General features: G+C 34.0%; 1 protein-coding gene across 1 annotated transcript; it reads right to left on the minus strand.

Moving 5' to 3' along the window:
• Positions 1-5,406: 5,406 nt before the first annotated feature.
• On the minus strand, positions 5,407-11,236 carry LOC124419196. The gene is made up of 2 exons (XM_046947808.1): positions 11,116-11,236; positions 5,407-5,954 (listed from the first exon to the last, which is right to left on the minus strand). Exons 1-2 carry the CDS (start codon positions 11,234-11,236, stop codon positions 5,407-5,409), a joined length of 669 nt encoding a protein of 222 aa, XP_046803764.1.
• Positions 11,237-21,396: the final 10,160 nt, after the last annotated feature.

The raw sequence follows: 21,396 nt of genomic DNA on the forward strand, positions 1-21,396 counted from the left end.
CGAGTAAAATTCTGTAGTTGGATGGAAACTACTACGGAAATCTCAACTTACAACACATCAAAAAAAGAGGGTCACACAAAAACATTTTTCAATCTCAAATGAGGAAATTGCTGATACATTTAAAGAAATGCTGAAAAAGGAAAACCTATAGATGCCATACATATTGCAACTATTCTTCCTAATGCATCACCAAAACGACTTAAACGAATTGTGGAAAGTATAACAACTCCAACATCACAATCAAATTTTACTGAAGAGGAAGCAATAGCGCTTATGTTGGAACTGGGTCTCAGTCGAAATAAGTACCAAATATTAAAGAAAGCTCTGCACGAAAAAGGACACAATAAATTACTCTCATACAAGGCGATCCAGGAAAAAAACAATCTATCCTACCATCACCTATTGCTGTTAATGATGTAGATTCTTGTATTGATATATCATCTTTGCTCAAAAAAACACAGCATCAAGAATTGTGTCAGACTTTTCAGAAGACCAACTAAGGAAAATTCATAACTGTGATGTTGTCTTAATGTGTAAGTGGGGATGTGACGGTTTATCAGCACTTCCAGAATACAAACAAGCTTGTGGAAGTCGGACATTAGCAGACTACAAAAGTGTATTTATGTCATCATTAGTGCCATTACGAATTCGTTCATATTCCCTTAATCCATCATCGTCAAGCATCGGAAATTCATATGAAGATATATGGATCAATACAACTCCGGGTTCAAAAAATTTTTGTAGACCCATTGGCTTTGAATATATAAAGGAGTCAAAGAAAACAACAAAAGATTTAGTGAAATATTTAAAAGATGAAATAAATGCACTGGAGCCCATTTGCTTAAAAATAAAGGAATTTTTTGAATTTTTGGATTACTTTTTACACATAGCATACGACCTCAAATATAGAAGTGTGCCAGAGAATCTTACTAAATTAACAAAAAATAATGAAGAATTTAAAGAACTGAGAGCTGCGGAAAAAAGCAGAATCCAAAAAATTTAAAGTTCAGATGGGATTAAACATCGACAAACCACTTCCAAGTTGCGGTAGTACAAATGACGGTAATACGGCGAGAAATAACTGGAATCGTCAAGGAGTTGCTTCGAATGGCACCGAATACTAAACATAAAATTAATGGAAATCGATTTGGGGAATATACATCTGAAATTTCTAGATTACTTGTATCTCTGTATCCATGGAGGGAAATTGTGTTAGGAATTAACTATATAAGTAGGTTGTAAGAATTAATTGTATTATGTTTAAGATAAACAGTTCAATTAAAAAAAGCTATTATACTAACTGATAATATTGTATTAAATTGTGTTTTATATTTCGGTGGGCGGGAAAGGTGGTTTGTGTGGGGTGATTTAGATGTTGTTGTGCATGGCTCATAATAAAATTATAATTTTTTTATTATATATACAATGTTATAGTCTTTAATAAATAATTAACTAAATAATTTTTAAAAATTGTCCAAATATTTTATTCAACACCAAATGTTTGTTCTGTCATGCTTAATACTAAAATATGAAAAAGATAAATTAACATATTTTTGAATGTAATTGAGATATTGGCTTGAAATTTTTTGTAAAGGGTCGAGAATTTATATATCTAACTAAAAAATATTAAGGGATAAATATGGACTAAATTGTTGTAGCTATCTGCGACCCTATTAAAATTTTGATAAAAATCATAGTTTTAGAAATTTAACAAATATGACAAAATCTTTATTTATGAACAAAACTCAATGAAATTTGCAACGCTTGTTAAATTTGTCATTTCAAATAAGAATATGCAAAAAAAGGGCATCCCGCAATTCCCAAAAATAGGAATGAAAATTCCGAAAATTGAATTCTTTACTTTTTTGCCCATAGGGTCCACATTTCTTTCAGAGCTGGGAAAATACTTTTGGAGTAAATATAAAACATATTGAGGTTTCCAAAACTGTTTTCAGTTTTCTGATCCCAGCTTTGGGATTTTAAAATATGTCGCCCAAAGTTGAAGTTTTGATAAAAAAGAAAAAGGACACAGTGTCAACATTATCTTAACGCAATGCGTTCTGCGTAAAGATACCTTTTAGAAAACTATAAAATTTTTATATGTTCTTGAAGAAAATTTGATTTTATTAATAAAAGAGGTAATACTCATTTTGGCAAAAAAAAAGGCAAAAATCTAAAATTTTTTTAATTTTTCAATTAAAAAACGTTGTCTAACTAACAAGAAAAAATTGAGTCCATTTGGTCCGAAATAACGCCCGGTATTCAAAAAAAGGCGTACCAAGGTATGGTAAATTTTGTATCACTAAATTTTTAAATACCTAAAACTCGGATATTATAAGAGATAAGTAGTATATCTAAGCATGTTTTTTCAAGATCTCGCTTTCAGAAAATATAAAAAATATATTTGGGTGAAAAACAAAAAAAGGCACGAGTTTAAAAATTTTACATGTCGTAGGTACCCTACTTTGAGCCGCCACAGCGCCGTCCCTGGGGCATCTGCAGGGTTCATTTCAAAACTCAAATACTTCTTGGCTACGCTCACGCCAAAATTTATCCCGATCGGATCAGCAGTTTAAAAATGCCAGATTTATTTCCAAAAAAATTTCGATTCTGCCCCACTGCGGGGTAAAACGGTTTTTATACAGTGTTAAGAATAGTGTTTACAATTCACTTAAAAACACACGATTTTTGTTTATCGAAAAAAAGGAAAGAAAACACATAACTACTTATAATAATAAATACATTTGTATAATTCATTTTATATATATAATTCATTTTACATACTAGAAAAATCCATTATATTAATTTATACATGGCGCCCCTTGTTGCACTTGTGCAAATTATGGTTTGGAGGAAGCGTAGTATCCAGAATAGTGCCACGGCTAAGGACCGGATCGCCTCCGACAGAACCCTTTGATTGGGAGCCGGTGGCTGGTTGTGGTTTTGGTTGTTTTGTTGGTGTGGATGTTGGTGCGATTGTTGATGTGGCTGTTGGTGCGATGGTTGATATGGGAGTTGGCGCGATTGCGGCGGCGGATGTCGTGGTGCCTCATGCGGGTGATGAATGTCTTGCTAGTGGCGCCCTTTCTCAAGTAGGTGGAGCGGCGGTTATTGCTGTTGTTGCTACTAGTTTCTGGTGTGTTGTGGACCGGATGGCTGTCACTAAAGACACCCCATTCCGGACAGGTGAGCCGGTAGTCCTTGGTCGTTCTCCTAGCCGTTCGTGCACACTGCGCCTTACGGTGCGATTGCGTCTGTTGGGGTGCAGCAGCGTGTGATGCAATTGTTGACAATCGGAGAATCGGACAGAATCGGAGAGAGTGGTAGCGGTAGCACACTGGTGAACGGCTGGGTTATGTGGACGTCGATTCGGCATACTAGAAATAGAAACAAATATTATTTAAGTGAACTATGCAAGGTTACAAGGGAGATATATCTGAAATATGGGATAGAGATTGGGAAGATTGTACGTAATTATTAATGTAGATTAATTTACATTTTGCTTTCTACTTGCCGCGAACCACATAATAAGGAAATAACATTATTTCACGTCGTCCTATAAAACGAGAAAATGTTGCTTGGAAAGCGGAAGTTGAAAGGCTTGAGCATGGTTCCAAATGGATTGCTTTTGTGGCAAAGCATATAAAAACGCAGGCATAGCCTTTTACGATTGCGGCTCTTCTGAGACTGGAACTTTTTAGTTAAAAGGCCCAGCGAAGTCGATGACGGTAACATTGAAAGGGAAAGAGTACGTGTAGCGATCAGGAGGTAGAGCTGCCATTAGGCGCCGTGTTATAAAGCCATAGGTAATAAAGCCATATGGCCTTATTTCTCAATGAAATGAGAAATATAACCATATGGCTTTATTGCCTACACCCAAGTGCAATATCACCATAAACTAAAAGCAACCAAAGTTGAAATAACGCCATAACAGTGAAATAGTTACGGTTACAAATTGACAAAAGAATCAGTTGCCAATAATTCCTCAAAATTCAAAAATGAAATAAATCCCTAAAAATATTTTTGGGAAGTTATTTCATTATATTACTTTTATATCACGAAATAAAAAAAATATATGTTTGATAGCCGGCCTTCGACCGGGCGCCAGGGTTTTCTCCTCTGAGATATATTGGACACCGGCTTCGCTAAAAATACACTTTCCGTGTAACAAGAGCGTTCGACCTTAGGCCGGCTATTTAGGAAATCTTTACTAAGCGAAGCCGGTGTTGGACATATCATAGAGAAGAAAGTCCTTGCGCCCGGCCGTAGGCCGGCTATTTAGGAAATCTTTACTAAGCGAAGCCGGTGTTGGACATATTATAGAGTTGTAAATCCTTGCGTCCGGCCGTAGGCCGGCTATTTAGGAAATCTTTACTAAGCGAAGCCGGTGTTGGACATACCATAGAGAAGAAAGTCCTTGCGCCCGGCCGTAGGCCGGCTATTTAGGAAATCTTTACTAAGCGAAGCCGGTGTTGGACATATTATAGAATGAGCAATAACACCATAATGGTTTTATTTCATTCCTTACATGGAAATAAAGTCATATGGCCTTATTTCTCAATGAAATGAGAAATATTACCATATGGCTTTATTACCTATGGCTTTATAACACGGCGCCCTGCCATTATTTGAGAGCACGCTTGGCGTTTGTGTATTATGCACGGTTTACAGTATCTGATCACCTTCTTTACCTGAAGTTTTAGTCGGGAGATGTAGAATTTCGTTTGTATCATTCGACACATTAGACCACATTCACCGTGAGCTAGAAATTCATGTAACAACTTGGCAACGGACGATACGATTTTTCTTTTTGTTATTTGAAAAGATGTTAACAACTGGGAGTTGTTTGCGTGATCTTTTTAGTAAAAGTCCTGCGAATTCGAGCGTTTTAATATGTTGAGCCTGTGCTTCTAATGCATTTTCTATAGAATGACCTTCTGTAAGAATGTCATCGACATATGTTTCCTTTTGCAGTATTGCTGCAGCTTTTGGAAATTGATCTTTATAATCTGATGCTGATTGAAGTAATGTTCTAATAGCAAGGAAAGGCGCGCAGTTTACTCCAAATGTAACCGTCTTCATTTGATAATCTTTGATAGCCTCCCGGGGGGAGTTTTGAAAAAGTATTCGCTGGAATGGTATGTCTCTTGGATCTACTAATATTTGACGATACATTTTTGGTATGTCACCGTTGAACACAAACTTATAAAATCGCCAGTTTATTATTACTGCCATAAGATCTGCTTGTAGTGTGGGACCTGTGTATAACACATCATTAAGTGAAAAATTCGATTTTGTTCTACGGGACGCATTGAACATTACTTTTCTTGTCTTACTTTCTGGGCGATCTACTGCATGATGTGGGAGATAAAACGAGTCGCATTTTTCATTTGAGAAGAATTTCTTTTACGTTGTCTCTTCTATGTGATCTAAGGTAATGCATTCTTTGAGAACTTCATTATATTGATTCTGTAGTAGAGGATTCTTTGTTAATGTTTGTTCCAGACGAACACACTGACTTAGAGCAACAAATCTTGATGGGCCAAGGAATCTAGTCTCTGGAAAATCTTGTCGGAATGGCAATCTTACCATGTAACGACCATTTTGTAAACGCTTCGTCGTTTGGGCATAGAATTGTTCACAATATTCATCTTCAGAGGAGATTGGACGAGCCGAAGGTAACTCTTCCTGTTCCCAGAACTTCCGAATCAATTTATCTAAACCATTTTCTTCTGCTGATTTGACACTTGTTGAAAACGAAAATATAGGTTTTGTTTGAACTGAACCACTTAGGACCCATCCAAATACGGTTCTGTATGCTGTGACCGAACCACACACATCTCGTCTAATTTCATCTAGATTTATGAAACGTTCGCTATCATTTCTTAGAACTAAGTCAATAGGTGAAGATACATTAAAATGAGGATCGGCTAAATCAAGATCAACAAGTTTAGCTGTATTTACAACGTTAAAGGAGGTGGAAGGAATTTGGTTCGTTACTTTTGGTAATAAAATAGCTGTTACTGGAAGTCTGAAATTCTTTATTTTTGACACCAAGACTATGTTACATTCTTTTTCTGCCGTTTGACATTGGCCTCCAATTCCGATAATTTCAGAATAAGATTTTCTTGATGGTAAATTGAGTCGTCTTTGAATCTTTTTCGAGAGAAAAGTTCTTTCGGAACCGGGGTCTATTAGCGCACGGATTGTGCATAGATCCCCTCTAGATTTAATCTGCACTAATTCCGTTCGCAATAAAATATTTGTGCCGTCTGTAGCACAGTTTGCATTAATCTAAGGTTTCATTGTCTGTGAGGTCGACGGTTCTTGATCGTCTTTATTTAAATCATAAGATTGATTATTTGAGGCTTTGGGATCAGACCTATTGTGCGAATTTGTTTGACCATTTTTGGTTTGATCATTACTTTTTCCAAAAGGATGAAATGATTGCATGTGAAGCAATGTATGATGACGTTTGTTACAATTAAGACAAGTACTTTTGCTGGTGCAGTGTTTTTTAGTGTGGGAAGGTAAGAGACAATTGTTGCAATATTTATTCTTGAATATGAAATCTACTTTTTCTTGAATAGAGAGTTTACGAAATAGAGGACATATTCTTAAGTTGTGATCCTTTTCACAAATTTTACATTTCAAATCAAGCCTTTCCTGGGATGCGTATATCTGAATCGGTTATTTAGAATCACTGTTGCTAAGAGAAGGCGATTTTGCAACCTTTATAGTCGAAATCCTTTCTACTACTTCGCATCTTTTTAAGAGAAAATCACTTAAATCTGACCAAGGCGGCAATTCTCTACTAGCATTTAGCGACTGTTCCCAATGCACTAACGTTTCGTGAGGTAACTTCGAGTAAACTAAGTTAACTAACATTGGATTCCAACCATCTGTTGACACACCTAACCCCTGAAGCATTGCTAAGCTATCTGTTACGGAACTGTGGATTCTTTGTAGAGACTCGCTGTTTTCCTTCTTGCGATTATTGGAGAATTTGATTATCTACCAGTAATCGCACGTTTTCGTATCGCAACTTGAGTGCATTCCAGGATAGTTCGAAATTGTCATCGGTCAGCGTAAACCTCTATATATATATATATATATATATATATATATATATATATATATATATATATTATATATATATATATATATAATATATATATATATATATATATATATATATATATATATATATATATATATATATATATATATATATATAATATATATATATATATATATATATATATATATATAAATATATATATATATATATATATATATATATATATATATATATATATATATATATATATATATATATATATATATATATATATATATATATTTATATATATATATATCCTATCATTCCTAAGAAGTTCTAGAAAGTTGTTAATTGAGATCTTAGGTACATTTTTGTAGTTAACTGTTTTCTTAAATTTTAAACGGTTTGCTACTTATAAGCCTGAACAAGGTAATAAATGTAAAAAATATTTTTACGATTCTGAACATGAAGATAAACATTCCCTTAACGATTTGCAAGATGTGAGCCTGAGAAAATTATCATTTTTTCAAAAATGACACCGAGGCCCCAAATCTTTGGGGGCTATACCTAAAAAACTGCATGACTTTGGGCAAAACTGGAAGACACGGGTCTTCTTATTTTTGGTCTTTTATCATATAGTAGTGTCCGTATATTGTTATTCAATCATGACTTAAAAAATTACACACAGTGTTATTGTTAGGCCTTATGTACAGGACAGTTTCAATAAAATAAATACAACATTAAAAAAATCATGAACATTTTTGTATTAGTTCGTGTATTGTTTTAGAAGTTTTTTTGTCATTCTATTTTTAGCACTTTAATAAAGAAGTTAGTTGCAATAATTTTTCACATGTTCGCCATTAATGTTCGTCATGTCAACGAGTCAATAAAAAATCTACCAACATTCGCAGAATTTATTGCCTATTAAAATAAAAGTTGCTGCAATGGTAAAGCAGCTAGAGAATTTAAACCAAACTCTAACCCCATCTCATCTAAAGTAGTATGATGGCGCGGTTCTCTCCATTCGCTTAAGCTACATCGAGGAGTTTAATAAAAGATATCACATGAAATCACATGTCGTTAATTTCTCCACAGACTGAACAAAAGCAATATTTCCTGCCACATAATTATGTGTATAAAACGGATAGCATATCTATAAAATTAAAGGTTGTTTTCGACGGCTCTGCAAAAACAACAATAGATTTGTTGTTCAACGATATACGCTGGTACGCTGATCCAACTATTTAGTCAAAACTATTCAACACCCTATTGCGGTATCGGTTTTTCCCCCTAAGTGGAGACATTTGTAAAATGTACAGGTGTGTTCGATTGTCTTACCCCGTTGACTATTTACAGTGTATACTGAGAAGAGGAGATGAAAGTGTTACCAACGGTACAAGGCCCGCAGTATTTTTGGTTATCCGTACCACGCATCAACTCGCAACTAAAGAAGAAGAAATTTCCATTGGCTGATAAAATAGTAAGACGTGAATTTTATGTAGATGACATGATTTCTGGTGATTACACTGTCGAAGAGGTATAGTTACAACAGACTGGTAATTTTTCCATTAGGAAACGGTTTTCAAATGCTGTCTTAAATGAAGTTCTAAAGATCAATGTGAACAATTTTTAAAATTTAATGACGGAACAGATGTTACCAAAACACTTGGACTTGTTAGGAATCCATCTTCAAGTTATAAAGTTAAAACCAGGGCAAGGAATTCCATGCAAATGCTTGTTTTTAGTCAGTAACTCAAAATAACCAGTTTAACTAGTTTTCTTTTCGAATATTTTGCTACAAAATGGCATCGATTTGAAATGTTTTTAAAACAAATTGTTTTGTTTCAAATTTATATTTCATATTTTTGCAACAAATTTGATATCTACATATTTAGTTTTTTTACATTTACATTTAAGAACAATATACTAGTTTCTATAAAAAAAATTTTTCGTAGTTTTTGTTGCTTGAGAAAAGAGAAAGTAAATGGAAGAAAAAACCAAAGTAATTAGTTTTTTGTTATAAACAGTTTATTTGTGTGTAGCAAGAGATGCTTGAACTTGAACTTAATTTTATATTTTTATGCCTTGAAGGCTTCTTTGAACAACGTTATAACGGTTTAATTCTTTTCGTTAAGTTTAACTTAAGTTTTTTATACAATGTTAAGAATAGTGTTTACAATTCATTTAAAAACACGCGATTTTCATTTAGCGAAAAAAGGAAAGAAAACTTATAACTACTTATAATAAATACAATTCATTTGTATAATTCATTTTATATATATAATTCATTTTAAATACTAAAACAAAATCCATTATGTTAATTTATACAGAGATTACAAAAACTACGAAAATTTTTTTTTATAGAAACTAGTATATTGTTCTTAAATGTAAATTTGTAGATATTTATTAAAAAAAACTAAATATGTAGATATCAAATTTGTTGCAAAAATATGAAATATAAATATGAAACAAAACAATTTGTTTTAGAAACATTTCAAATCGATGCCATTTTGTAGAAAACTATTCGAAAAGAAAACTAGTTAAACTGGTTATTTTGAGTTACTGACTAAAAACAAGCATTTGCATGGAAATCCTTGCCCTGGTTATAACTTTATAACTATAAACAGGTGTAAACAAAAAGATGAAGATGGATTCCTAACAAGTCCAAGTGTTTTGGTAACATCTGTTCCGTCATTAAATTTTAAAAATTGTTCACATTGATCTTTAGAACTTCATTTAAGACAGCATTTGAAAACCGTTTCCTAATGAAAAAATTACCAGTCTGTTGTAACTATACCTCTTCGACAGTGTAATCACCAGAAATCATGTCATCTACATAAAATTCACATCTTACTATTTTAGCAGCCAATGGAAATTTCTTCTTCTTTAGTTGCGAGTTGATGCGTGGTACGGATAACCAAAAATACTGCGGGCCTTGTACCGTTGGTAACACTTTCATCTCCTCTTCTCAGTATACACTGTAAATAGTCAACGGGGTAAGACAATCGAACACACCTGTACATTTTACAAATGTCTCCACTTAGGGGGGAAAACCGATACCGCAATAGGGTGTTGAATAGTTTTGACTAAATAGTTGGATCAGCGTACCAGCGTATATCGTTGAACAACAAATCTATTGTTGTTTTTGTAGAGCCGTCGAAAACAACCTTTAATTTTATAGATATGCTATCCGTTTTATACACATAATTATGTGGCAGGAAATATTGCTTTTGTTCAGTCTGTGGAGAAATTAACGACATGTGATTTAATGTAATGTACATACACATAAAATCTGCATATTGTGCTTTAATATCCGGAAGCGTTTTAAGCTTCCTTTCCAGAGTCTAAAATCGATGTAGAGCTCGGCTATATGGCTCGCCAAATGAATCCGCGAGCTCTATATTTCTGTAAATATTATATTCTGGTCTATTTGTGTTAAAATCAGATTAGTAATCTGTTATGCTAGATTTGACCATGACAGTTGGTGTGGTTCAATAATCTTCATGTATAGATTTAATAACGAAATCGACAGATTTATCTATAGAGAGTTACTTGCATGAATACGATTGCATTTTAAATAAAGTTTATTTACGAAGAGTCTTGTGATTAGGCTGAGTTGCGATGCAGAATCCAATATAATACGACAAGGTTAAAAAATCATAACAATTCGAGGATGACATCTTTGTGAAATGAAGTGGACCAGAAGAAATTAGTTCCGCTTGCGAAGTTAGTTAGAGCTGTTTGATCCGCTGAAGATATTGTGGGTTCAGTGTTTCAAAGAACACTGATGTGTTTCAAAGAACTGAAATACAGCTGCTAAGCAGCTGTATTTCAGTTCTTTCAATTTAGACATATGCTGGGTTTTTTAAAACGCAGGGAGAGGACAAATTGCCAAAAAGCGAACATTTCGAACCATTCCGAGGAAGCACCAACGAAATTTGGTAATTTTATTTCGGGAACTTTTATTTTATGAAACAATGTTGTAGAATATGGCGACTCATCGAGCGAAAATTGGTCCAATGTTGAACTACACGGACTTGAATCAAACTTACGAGTGGCATTGAATTGTCGAGTTAACTTAGCGTTAACATCAAGGTACAACGAGACGAAACACATTCTGTCAGTACCATCCAACTCGTTGATTTCATTTTCTTTGATGATACTTTGTGCCATTTCATAGCTTTTATTAAACTCCTCGATGTAGCTTAAGCGAATGGACAGCACCGCGCCATCATACTACTTTAGCTGAGATGGGGTTAGAGTTTAGTTTAAATTCTCTAGCTGCTTTACCATTGCAGCAACTTTTATTTTAATAGGCAATAAATTCTGCGAATGTTGGTAGATTTTTTTATTGACTCGTTGACATGACGAACATTAATGGCGAACATTTATGTTCTAATTTATGGAGTAATTAGAACGCAACACTGATCTAACGAAAACGACACGACGATAAAATAATTTATATCCGAATTGCTATTAATTAATAACATCCGAAATGATATTGTTTATATCCGAATTTATATAAAATAACAAAACCGATCACGTCGGGATTTGTGTCTGCAATAGTTTTTGCAGGCAATAAAAATGCGAAAAATGTGAAAAATTATTGCAACTAACTTCTTTATTAAAGTGCTAAAAATAGAATGACAAAAAAACTTCTAAAACAATACACGAACTAATACAAAAATGTTCATGATTTTTTTAATGTTGTATTTTTTTATTGAAACTGTCCTGTACATAAGGCCTAACAATAACACTGTGTGTAATTTTTTAAGTCATGATTGAATAACAATATACGGACACTACTATATGATAAAAGACCAAAAATAAGAAGACCCGTGTCTTCCAGTTTTGCCCAAAGTCATGCAGTTTTTTAGGTATAGCCCCCAAAGATTTGGGGCCTCGGTGTCATTTTTGAAAAAATGATAATTTTCTCAGGCTCATGTCATGCAAATCGTTAAAGGAATGTTTATCTTCATGATCAGAATCGCAAAAATATTTTTTACATTTATTTCCTTGTTCAGGCTTATAAGTAGCAAACCGTTTAAAATTTAAGAAAACAGTTAACTACAAAAATGTACCTAAGATTTCAATTAACAACTTTCTAGAACTTCTTAGGAATGATAGATAAATCGTAAAAGTAAAAAGTTTCCTGAAAATTGGTTTAATTTTTTTGGTTATTCTTAACTTCAACATTAGGGTGTCCCGTAGGCCACTTTTTAGGAAGAATACCGCTACAACGATGAGTTTCATTGAACTAAATACCGGAAAAATAAAAAAAAAAACTTTTTTTGAAATGGTCCTCAGTTCCCTACCTGCGATTGAAAATCATGATCTTAGTGAAATATATTCAAACATATTTTTCTGCAATCTTTTGGAATTGGGTGTCAAAAATAACGCAATTTTAAGCTTATCGTGGGAAAAATAAATAAAATTGTTGTTTGTGTATATCTGGTCCTCTAAATGACATTTATTGTATTATAAGGGGCATACAAATTTCAAAAAATTTTGAAATGGACTAAACCAAAAGCCAAATATTTTTTTGAATATTTTAAATGGTTTACTACTTATAGGTCTGAAAAAGGAAAATAATGCAAAACAAATTTAATTTTTTAAGATTCTGAGACTCCTGGCAACTTTTCTGTGAACAGGTAGACAGCGTAAATGACGTATCGAAGATAAAAAAATTCCTATCCAAAACTCATGTCCAACCGGAATCTATGGTCGATGACACGGGCAAGAGGCTGGAGGATATGGAGGAGACAATGAAACTCCTAATAGACTCTCATTTCCCACCAGGTATATCGAATAACATAGACGAACCGATATTGGAGGAAGAGGAGGCAAACACGAAAATTGTAATTACACCTGATATGGTTAAAGGGGCAATCAAGAGCTTCGCTCCCTATAAAGCTGCAGGGCCGGATGGCATTTTCCCGGCACTCTTACAGATGCAGGCGGAACTGGTCTCCGTACATCTGTCTCTGATATTCACTGCATGCTTGCAATTCACATATACCCCCATTAAATGGCAGGATGCAAGGGTAATATTTATACCTAAACCAGGGAAACCTAGCTATGCGACACCTAAGTCTTATCGACCGATAAGTCTTACGTCCTTCCTACTTAAAACCTTGGAACGGATTGTCGATAGTATGGTTAAAAGCAGTATACCTGACAAAGACCTAAAATTTAAGCAGCATGCTTATGTAAAGGGACGATCGGTGGAAACCGCTTTAAACGAAGTTGTCCACTACATAGGTGCATCCTTTGATAGCAAACTATATACACTGGCGGTATGCATTGACATCGAAGGCGCCTTCAATAACGTGCACACTGATACTCTTATCCAATCCATAGACCAGTTTTATGTTGACCGGGTGCTCCGTAACTGGATCAACCACATGCTAAGGAACAGATGGATAAGTTGCGAGATGTACGATATAACTATCAGGAAAGGGGTATTTCGCGGTATACCACAGGGTGGCATTTTATCACCTTTACTCTGGGTTACCACGATTAATAGCCTTCTAAGGACCCTAACTGAGAAAGGACTTAGACCCGTCTGCTATGCAGACGATGTCGTAATACTTTTAAAGGGAAAGGATCCAAATTACTTGTGTAGAAGAGCTGAGGAGGCTCTGAATACGGCCTTGGGCTGGGCTCAACCGAGAGGCCTCAATGTTAACCCGGCAAAAACGGAAATCTGTCTTTTCACAAGAAAGACAAAAATTTCTACATATACTGAACCTTGCTTCCTGGATAAGAAGATACCGGTGACAGATAAAGTTAAGTACTTAAGTGTAATCCTCGACAGGAAATTAAAATGGAAATACCACATAGAGGATAGAATCATCAAGGCACATCGGTGCTGGGCGATATGTAGGAAAGCTATAGGCATGAAATGGGGTCTTAGTCCTACTATGATAAACTGGCTTTATAAAAGTGTAATTAGACCAATTCTAGCTTATGCTTCAATAATCTGGTGGACTGCTTTAGACAAAAAGTGCAATATCAAACTTCTACAGGGAGTGCAGCGTACATGCTGCTTGGGTATAAGTGGTGCCATGTGTACTACTTCAACCAAGGCTCTGGAAACGTTGCTAGATATTCCACCCATTGAAACATATTTAAGATATGAGGCGGCGCTTACAGCCGAACGGCTCTATACTTTAGGCGAACTGGCCAAAAGCGGTTATAGGACACGTCATCAATGTATACTGGACACATTGGAAGGTTATACACAATCATCGGACATGCCAGATCGTATACCAGACACAGAATATGTCGGAAACTTTGAAACGCTGATCCCAGATAGAATGTCTTGGTCAAGCGGAACATTGGAGCAATTACCAGTAGGAGTCCGTTGTTACACGGATGGCTCTAAATTGGAGGACAAAGTGGGGCTGGGGTTCTATATTGAAGACCCAGAAACGGAAATATACCACCGCTTACCATATCATAACACAAGCTTCCAGGCAGAAGTACGAGCAATAACGGAATGCGTAATATATTTACCGACAGCCAGAAGGCAATTAGGGCGATATCAGGTGATAGAACCAAATCTAAGACAGTAATGGATTGTAAGAAAACTTTAACTGAATACTCTTCCAGAGGTAAGGTTCACATTATATGGGTACCAGCCCACTCGGGAGTAGTCGGTAACGAAAGGGCGAATGTAGTAGCTTTAAAAGGAAGGGAGCTCGAGGCAGTTAACCTGACAAACGCAAAACCATTCGACGCAACAAAAACTGATCTAAAAGTATGGGTGAGAGAAACCCATAAGGCCTCTTGGAATAATGAAACAGTGTGTAGAACCACGAAGATTCTATGGGGTGACCCTGATGAGAGCAAGACGAGAAATCTCCTCAAAATGAGCAAGTCTGAGGTTAGTATGATGGTACGTATTCTGAGTGGACACATAGGATTACGTGCACATCTATACAAAATTGGACGTGCGGATTCAGACGAATGTAGAGCATGTGGAGAGGACAGTGAAACTCTGGAGCACTTTCTTTGCCACTGTCAGGCATTCGTCGAAGTTAGATCCAAGTATTTTGGAAGTGATGTTATTCCGGAAATAACATTCCTAACTAACACTGATTGGAAGATTCTTAGGAATTACGTTCAGGAAACTGAGTTCCTGAACACTGAAAAATAATTCAGTCAGTTCCGTTTTTTTTTTTCATGATAAGGAGCGCACAACAGGCCCGATAGTGGCCTAGGTGTATTTCTTCGGATTTGATGTAGTATACATCCTCCTATCAACCTAACCTAACCTAACCTAACCTAAGATTCTGATCATGAATATAACATTTTTTACTTCATATGTTCACAATTTTGGTTCCTCAGAAAGTAAATAAAAAAAATCAAAAAATCAAAATCTCTATAACTAAAAAAGTGCATGACTTTAGGCAAAACTGGAAGAAACGGGTCTTCTAATTATTGACCCTTTATTATATAGTGGTTATTTTTTTCGTGTTGCACTGTGTAAGTAATCAAATTTTATAACTAAATTCGTTTACTATTTAATGAGATATATTAAAAAAGTCAATTACATATATCCTACATCGGAATAGAATAAAAAATAAGTTTTCTTATTGGTTTTTATCGTTTTTTATACATGTGCAAGCATACGCTGAAAAAAATCCATGGTTAATATATACGAAAAATGTCGTACATTGTACGAATCGTTCGTTGTTTCGCACCACGAAATTCTTTCGTAATATATACGAAATTGTACGAAATATTTTAGTATAATGCAAAATATTCTTGAAAAAAATAATTTACATATATTAAAAAAGGGAATTTTGAATAAATATGGTAAAATTTACGAAATATTAATTTATTCAAACATTTTTGTTCATTTTAAAATAAATTTTTTAATTTTAGTTCAAATTTATTCTCTACACGAATTTTAAATTTTTTTATAAAAATAATTCGAGAGTGATATTATACTTTTTCTTAAATTTTATAAAAATGTTGTAGTTTTATTTAATCATAATTAATCAATATCATTATGTTTAATTTCGCTAAAATTTAAGAAAAAAAATATTACGAACGGTTTTCGTTCGGGTTTTATTAAATAATATTTCGTATTATACACGAAAATTTTGTAAATATTACGAAAACAAAAGTTACGAAATTTTTTTTCGTAAAGTGTACATACTCTTCACAGAGTTCTTTGCCGATCAGGGACACATATTTAACTATATTTCTGATATGGTGAATACTGAGATATTGCATTATGAAAACATTGCACTCAGAGAATGCAAGTAAAAGGCGAAGACTTTTTATGTACGTAAGTATGTATCGTTACCAGTGTTAACAAAGTCATGAGCAAAAGTAATAAACAATTTTTGAATACTTAAATAATAATATAATATTGGGTGTAAAAATATATGCATTACTTTAAAAAATAAGAAAAATTTAAGTTGACCAGGAGCATATCTGCCATCAAGAATACCCTCTTCACGATTCTGAAGGGAATAATTATTTAAAATGAATGTCCATAATAAAAAAATTATTTTTACAGTTATTGCAAGTTTTTCGAACTAGTTTTCTAAATCTAAGTTTTTGAATTATGAAATCGAGGTCAGCCTATTCGGGTAAAGGGAAGCTTTTATTTAATTAGTTAGATTGTTAAAAATTCGTAAAAAGCCATTAAAAACAATTTAAAGTTGGTTGTAGTAAGTCTCGGACCATCAGTACCTCCAACTTAAAGTTGGTTGTAGTAAGTCTCGGACCATCAGTACCTCCAACTTTCACCTTTTTCAACGCAAAATGCCCTTTTTCGTGAGCAAGTCGAATAATTTCCCTTTGCATGCCTTTCGGGACTACGATGACTTCATACCCATCAACCAACTTGTACATAACATCACCCTACGTTAAATAGCCGTCATAATGTTCTCTATCTTTGAGGATGGAAAAGATTATTAGTAGCTCCCTCAGCTGGGCTTGTCTAATCATCGTCAGTGTGGAGTCTTCACCTATCATAACGTGATACCTGCTACGATGACTTCATACCCATCAACCAACTTGTACATAACATCACCCTTCGTTAAATAGCCGTCATAATGTTCTCTATCTTTGAGGATGGAAAAGATTTTTAGTAGCTTTCTCAGCTGGGTTTGTCTAATCATCGTCAGTGTGGAGTCTTAACCTATCATAACGTGATACCTGCTCAATGAGTCGACATGTTTCGACATGGGCTTATTCACCAACAAATTATTTAATTCATTAAAGGCTGTCTTTTGTGGATCCTTCACTTCGAATTTTGTATTAGACTTCGCCAGATCGCTTAACGGTTTCGCAATCAAAGAGAATTGGAGTAAAATTTTTCGAAAATATCCAGCTTACCCTAGAAAACTTTGTAGTTGCTTCATATTCCTCGGAATCGGGACTTCAACTTTACCAGGCGACGGTGAAATCGGTCGATTTTCGATGACATGACCTTAAAACTCAATTCTCGTCTCCAAAAGTTTACATTTTCTTATATTCAATTCGAGGCAATAGTCCACGCAAAGCTTTATCATCTCTTATAAATTCTTAACTGCTTCGTTCTCATTTTCGGCTGGAATAATAATATTATCAACATACGGCAAGGCAATGTCCATACGAGTCAAGTCGCCGACAATTTTCCTGAAATGTAAACTGTCGCGAACAGAGCAGTATATTCGCGACCGCCGATATTTAAACATTCGCCACTTTCGATCGAAATTTATCATAGCATACCAATTTTCTTTTAAAATCTTTCATATTACAATCACCGTATGAAATCGATTTATTCACATTTAAGAAATTTATACCGTCAGTAAGGTATTGTATAACCGAATCGTCATCGATATTACCGCCCGACGCGTTTTCCTTATTATGAAGAAAATATTCCTGAATTGAGAATTCGTACCAACAGTCTGCACAAGTTGCCGATTTCGTATCCGAATTCCGCAATAATTCGTTACGAAAGGTTGCTCGGAATTCGTAACACTTTGTCTGAGGAAATTCGAAAAAAATGTGTGGAGTTGTCGTACAAAAGTCTGATTAAATATAAGAAAAGTCGAATAAAATGTCCGACAGTTCGTAAAAAAGTCTGATCAAGTATAAGAAAATGGCCTAACTATTCCGATCAACGTCTGAAGAAAACTATTTTCATATATATAATTTATTATGGTATAATTTTATTAATTTTAATAATAATTAAAAGCTTCCAATATTCATGACTTCTTAAAGGTGTATAAATAAATAATAGAAGCTTATACTTACGATTTTATATACGAAAATAGAGTTCATTGTATACATATATTTAAACTTATAAAATTAAACCATAAAAAATGATGACATTTTTTGCTAATTTTTGTGTATAAACAAAGTTTAAAGAAATTTAAACAATAATCATTACATATGCAGATGTTGTTTACTTGTTTTCAAAAGACTAACTGAGAAAATAAAAATTTAATCCCCTTTTTAAGGGAATTTAATTTAAACAGGTTTGTGCATGATTTAAAAAAAAAACAAAATTTCCTTCAGATAATGTGCAGAGTTGTCAAAAAGTTTTCTTAAAAAAAGTAAAAAGGTGATAAAATGACTGAGCAAAAAATATCACAAATATCTGTTAAATATCTAAAGGAAATTTATATTATTCGCTTAATTGTCTGATGAAATTACAAAAACAATTATCTTCAAATTATGAGCTGATTTATCGGATATTATTCGAAAGCCATTTTATATTTTACTTCAGAAAATGTGCAGACTATTCTCTTTTATGTCTAAAGAATAATATAGGAATAAAATCGTTGTAACACTAAATGCCCAACTATAATATGAATAAGCAAGCTTAAGTTAATGACAAAATCGAACGAAAAGTTTCTCAATGCTTAAGAAAATCCTAGGAAACTTTTAAGTGGCTATAATGTACTTTCGTGCATTCAAAAAACTTTAGCTCCATTTGCACATTTATGTACCACACGTAATAAAAAATACATATTTCATAATATTTTATTGAAAAAAACTTAATTTTCTTGACAATTTTCATTTTTTTCTTTATTTTCTTTGTGTACAATAAACAAACAATTGATTTCGTACTGAATGTGCTGTCAGTATCGCTCTTTGCTTAAGCAAATAAAATTTTACGAAACTTAACGCGGTTCTCTTATGTACATTATAGTTTGTCATATACATTTTATATGTTTTCGAACAGTTGCTTAAACTGACTTCAGTTTATGTAAGAATATATATATAGTTAGGCCTTAAAATTCTCTTCGACAATGTGCAGACAAGTCTGATGTCAATCGTTTAATACTACAGAAAATGTACAGAAAAGATTATTCTGTAAAATGTCTAAATGAAATTAATATTATTTGTTAAAAATTCTGATAAAGTATAAGAATAATTTCAGAAAATTTCTGACATCAGACATGACTGAAATAATTGATTACTGGAACGTTAAGTTTTTATCCACGTATGCAACCTTCTTTCCATACGCCTCGTTTTTTCCGTCATACAAAAAACCTTCAAACTCTCTCAAGCATTGGCGGTTTGAACGATCGGGTTCGTACTCAAATACAAATTTGTTCTGTTTTGTTGTGTGTCTTAAGGTCTCACGAACCTTGTCAAACATTCCTAAGCATGCCATTATATTCCTTGTTTTGTTGCAATCACCCAGTTCGACAAAGAGTCAATGCATACGAAAAAGTCAGTAATTTCCACTAATAGTTAACCACCTGGATGATTGCAATTCGTATGTTTTGGGTCATTCGTCACTTTAGTGTCCCCTTTGTAAGGAGAGCGGAGGCAATCGTCTCTTTACTGTCTCCAAGTAATCCAGAGATTAGACTATTAAAAGTTGTTTTCGTTTTATTGAACTTCCGAAAGTAGTTATTTTACCCATCTTTTGGAGAAATGATTGTTACTTTCTACTGATATGCGTCCATCTGGTTGACTCAAATCTTTAAATCTTTCGGGTCAATCGTCACATTGATGTCCCATAGTATTCTAGAGAGTAGACGCTTTAAATTTTTAACCATTATTTTCATTAATATCTTACCACCTGCTGGCTCCAATTCGCATGTTTTGGGCCATTCATCAAGAATAAAAGTAAATCGTCAATATCCTAGAACACGCCCATGTCCTAGTTTAATAGCAAGAAAAGTAGGGCCAGTTATATAACTAGTAATGTTACTGAATTCCAAGAACCCGTTTATAGATTACCATCCATTGACTATTTTTGACCGTCTTTTGACTGACTCTTTGTAGAGTGACGATTGACTTCCTCGTAGGACAAGCCCATGTTAAAATGGTTGGTCACCTGGGTAGTCAGGTGGTTAGGGGCCACCACAAGTGGTAGGTCACTTTTTTATAACATAAAAGTGTGTAAAAGTTGTTAATTTCCAGTTTTGCCTTAACAATAGAGAAACTGGAAAGTGTTATGATTTTATAATTTTTTATGTTATAAAAGCGACTTAATAATAATTTTTTTTTATTTTTCCTTTTTATACCCACCATCAAAAAAGATGGGGATTATATTGTATTTGTCATTTCGTTTGTAACACATTGAAATATTCGTGTAAGACCCATAAAAGTATATATATATATATATTCTGGGTCCTTATTAGATTCTAAGACGATCTAGCCATGTCCGTCCGTCTGCCTGTCTGTTGAAAACACAATAGAGTCCAAATGAGAGTAGCTACAGAGCTGGAATTTTGCACTGATACATATAGTTTATGCAGTTTGTTTGGTATTGAAAATGGGCAATATCGGTCCACGATTTCGCCTAGCCCTAATATAAGGCCTCCTTCGGAAAATTACCTTATCGGCCATAACTAGCTAACAGAAGCATCAGTAGCTGTAATTCGGTGCAAACATGTTTTATGAGGACATAAATCTCTTCGTAGAATTTTATAAGGATCGGTCCATAATTGACCCCACCCCCATATAAAGCCCCTTCAGAAAATGACTTTATCGCTCATAACTGGCTAAAAGAAGCATCTATAGCGGTAAAATTTGGTACAAACATGTTTTATGGGAACATAAATCTCTTCGTAGAATTTTCTAAGGATCGGTCCATAATTGACCATTTCAGAAAATTACTTCAATGCTCATATCTACCTTAAGAAGCATATTTAAAAGTTTTTTAGGAACTAAAAACATTTTCTTAAATTTTATGAGAATGGGTCCATAATTGACCCTAACCCCCTAATAAGATGACTTTAACGCTCATTATTGACGCAAAAAGCGATAAAATTCTACATAAACAAGTTTCGTGAGAGTCAGAAGCTTCCTATCAAATTTTATAAGGATCGATCCATATTGAAAGTGGGCAATATCGGTTTTCG

This window comes from Lucilia cuprina, chromosome 4 (genome assembly GCF_022045245.1).
Source record: "Lucilia cuprina isolate Lc7/37 chromosome 4, ASM2204524v1, whole genome shotgun sequence".
NCBI classification, from domain to species: domain Eukaryota; kingdom Metazoa; phylum Arthropoda; class Insecta; order Diptera; family Calliphoridae; genus Lucilia; species Lucilia cuprina.

Coding starts and splice junctions, on each gene's coding strand:
- LOC124419196 (XM_046947808.1), bottom strand. CDS start 11,236: ATGGCACAAAGTATCATCAAAGAAAATGAAATCAACGAGTTGGATGGT. Junction 5,955..11,115: donor TCGACAATTCAATGCCACTC/GTAAGTTTGATT, acceptor TTGTAAATACAG/CTAAACTTGTTGATCTTGAT.